Here is a 2824-nt window from a genome sequence, read left to right as displayed (position 1 = left end):
CAAGGGTCTTTCAGAGTTTGTGTCACAGCCGCAAGCAGCAACGCGCCGGGGACGGCGGCGCGCAGTTCATGCTGAAACAAGAGGCAAATAAGGAAACAAATGGAAAATAAATAAATAAATAAACAAATTCGACTCAAGTAAAGCTACTTAATTACAATTATAATGCAGCTTTCGATAAAACTAAAGCGCGCCGAAGCCCCGCTGACTTGTGGCTGCTGCTGGCCGGCGGAGGTGTACGTACAGCTCAACAGTCGAGCGAGAGGGACGAAAAGAAATAAATAAAGATAATAAAAGATTAAAATAGCTTAAATGGATTTAATTTGCGGGTTTTCATTTCTAAATGCGCCGAATTATTTATTCAATTGGAGAAGATCCCCAGATCCAGCTTCCCATGGTTCTCAACAGCCCCCGATACCTGAGGTGTATGTACACCCCAGAAACTGCGTTTTTTCCTTCTTTTTTCGCTCCATCCTTTGAATCACTTCTGCTCTTTTGAGTTTATTTAAGGTCTAATGCGCAACAGAAGATAAGGGGAGTTTTGGGGGCCCCCCAGGGGCCCCGAGCTTCTGAACCCTGCGCCGCAAACGCTAAACCCTAAACCCTAGGCCCTGAACCCTAAACCCTAAACTGTGAAATCTAAACCCTAAGCCCTAGAGCTCAAGAAGTAATCTCTGCTCCCTAGGCAGAGGATTTCAACTGTGTAGAACTGGGTTTTCGGGGGTTCTAAACCCTAAATCCTAAACCCTAAACCCTAGACCCTACACCCTACACTAAGAATGCTTCGGAGCTGATTTTAACTTTCTACATATGAGGCTCTTAACAGCATCTGGGGTGTACTTACACCTCAATACCTGCTGCCGCCGAGCCTTCGCCACAGGAGCAGCAGCAGCAGCGGCAAGGGAGGCAGCAGCGGCAACACCAGAGGAGACAGCAGCAGCAGCAACACAGGCAGCCGCAGCAGCAACAGAGGCAGCAGCTGCAGCAGCAGCGCCTGCAGAATCCCCTCCACTGGCTGCAGCAAAAGCAGAGACGCGTGAGCTCGCCACCACAACCGAAGCAGCAGCAGCTGCAGCAGCAGCAGCAGCAGCAGCAGCAACAGGAGCAACGCCAGCAGCAGCAGAAGCAACGACATGTGCAGATGTCCCGGCAGCAACAGCAGCAGCAGCAACATCAGCAGTAGCAGCAGCACTCTTAGCCCCAGCTGCAGCAGGAGCGCCCTCAGCCACAAGGCCAGCAGCAGCAGCAGCAGCAACAGCAGCAGCAGCAACAGCAGCAGCAGCAGCAGCAGCAGCAGGCTGCAAGAGGATATCCTCCCTTCCTCCCGGGGCGCGCCTGCTGCTGGCAGATGCTGCTGCTCGACTGCAGCAAACCAAAAATATAAAACCGCAGCAGCTTTCCATGTGGCTGCGCAGCGTGCATGTGCTGTTCTCCTTTAAAGAGTCAGCTACCCTGCTGCTGCTGCTGCTGCTGCTGCTTGTGCTGCTGCTGCTGCCACATGTGCTACTGCTGCTGTGTGTGCTGCTGCTGCTTCTGTTGCTTGTGCTACTACTGTTGCCGCTGCTGCTGCTCCGCTGCTATTGCTTTTGTTGCTACTGGCGTCTGCTGCTGCTGCTGCTGCTGCAGCTTTTACTGCTACTGCTGCAGCTACTGCTGCTGCCGCTGGCTTTGCATGCGCTTTTTTTCCCTTTACTGTCTCTCCACTCACCTGTTCCTTTAATTCATTTTTTCTTTTTTATTTTTTAATTTATTTTTTACTTTTGTTTTCTTTTTAGGTATTTGCTGCTGCAGCAGCAGGCGTTTTTTATGCTGCCGCTAGTCCGCTTCATGAGGCCCGCAGAAGCAGCAATGCTGGCCCACCATGCTTCTTTCTTTCTCAGCAGCAGCAGCAGCAGCAGCAGCAGAAGCACCAGCAAAAGCAGCAGCAGCAGCAGCAAGAAGGTCAGCGGCGGCAGCGAGCCGAGGCAGCAGCAGCAGCTGCAGCAGCATCAGCAACGGCGCGAGCAGCTGCAGCAGCAGCAGCAAGGGCGCGAGCAGCAACAGCAGCAGCAGCAGCTGCAGCAGCAGCAGCAGTGGTGGTGGGACTGCTTCTGTGAAGAGGTGCAGCAAATCCTCCAAGACGCAGACGGAAGAGAAACTGCGATGCTGCTGGCAGCAGTTGCGCGCTCTGAGGTGTACATACACCTGAAGCCTAGGGGCCTCCTTTCCTGCTGCTGCAGCAAAAAGGAAATAAATAAAAATAAATAAACTAAAAATAAAACAGAGACAATAAAAAGAGACAAATTAAAGAAAGACAAACTAGAAGTGATGCGCAACACATGCTTTTTCAGTTGCATTGAAGAAATCCTGAATTGCTGCTGCTGCTGCTGCTGCTGCTGCTGCTGTTGCTGCTGTTGCAGACGCAGCAGCCGAAGCTGGTCCGAGTTCTTCTTGCTGAAGCTGCAGCATGGGCAGCAGATAACACTCCAAGAGACAACTCTCTCATTCGTGTGTCTTCTGTCCGTGCTGCTGCTGCTGCTGTCACTGCTGCTGCCGCTGCTGCGGTTATTGTCTCTGCTGCTGTCACTGCTGCCACTGCTGCTCTTTTCTCCTGCTGCTGCTGCTGCTGGTGTCCGTGGTGCTGCTGCTGCAGCAGTCGCCGTCTGTGCTGCAGTTGCTGCTGCAGCTGCCGCTGGTGTTGCTGTCGCTGCTGCTGCTGCTGCTACTGCTCTTAGGCGAGAGCCACGGCTTAGGGTTTGGGCTGGCTGTGGGGCTAAGGGCATCAGCAGATTAATGTTTTTGTGTCTGCTGCTGCTGCTGCTGCTGCAGTTTATTCTTTGGGGAAGAT

At 52.6% G+C, this 2824-nt stretch overlaps 1 protein-coding gene across 1 annotated transcript; it reads left to right on the top strand.

Moving 5' to 3' along the window:
• Positions 1-807: 807 nt before the first annotated feature.
• ETH_00012775 (uncharacterized protein) lies at positions 808-2770 on the top strand (the record flags this gene model as incomplete). The annotated part of the gene is made up of 4 exons (XM_013379005.1): positions 808-1439; positions 1773-2169; positions 2397-2484; positions 2712-2770. The coding sequence occupies 4 exons, from the start codon at positions 808-810 to the stop codon at positions 2768-2770; spliced, it is 1176 nt and encodes a 391-aa protein (XP_013234459.1).
• Positions 2771-2824: the final 54 nt, after the last annotated feature.

The sequence above is a fragment of the Eimeria tenella genome, genomic scaffold (genome assembly GCF_000499545.2).
Source record: "Eimeria tenella Houghton genomic scaffold, Eth_scaff1293, whole genome shotgun sequence".
Lineage (NCBI taxonomy): Eukaryota > Apicomplexa > Conoidasida > Eucoccidiorida > Eimeriidae > Eimeria > Eimeria tenella.
This window is presented reverse-complemented; position numbering and strand designations above follow the sequence as displayed.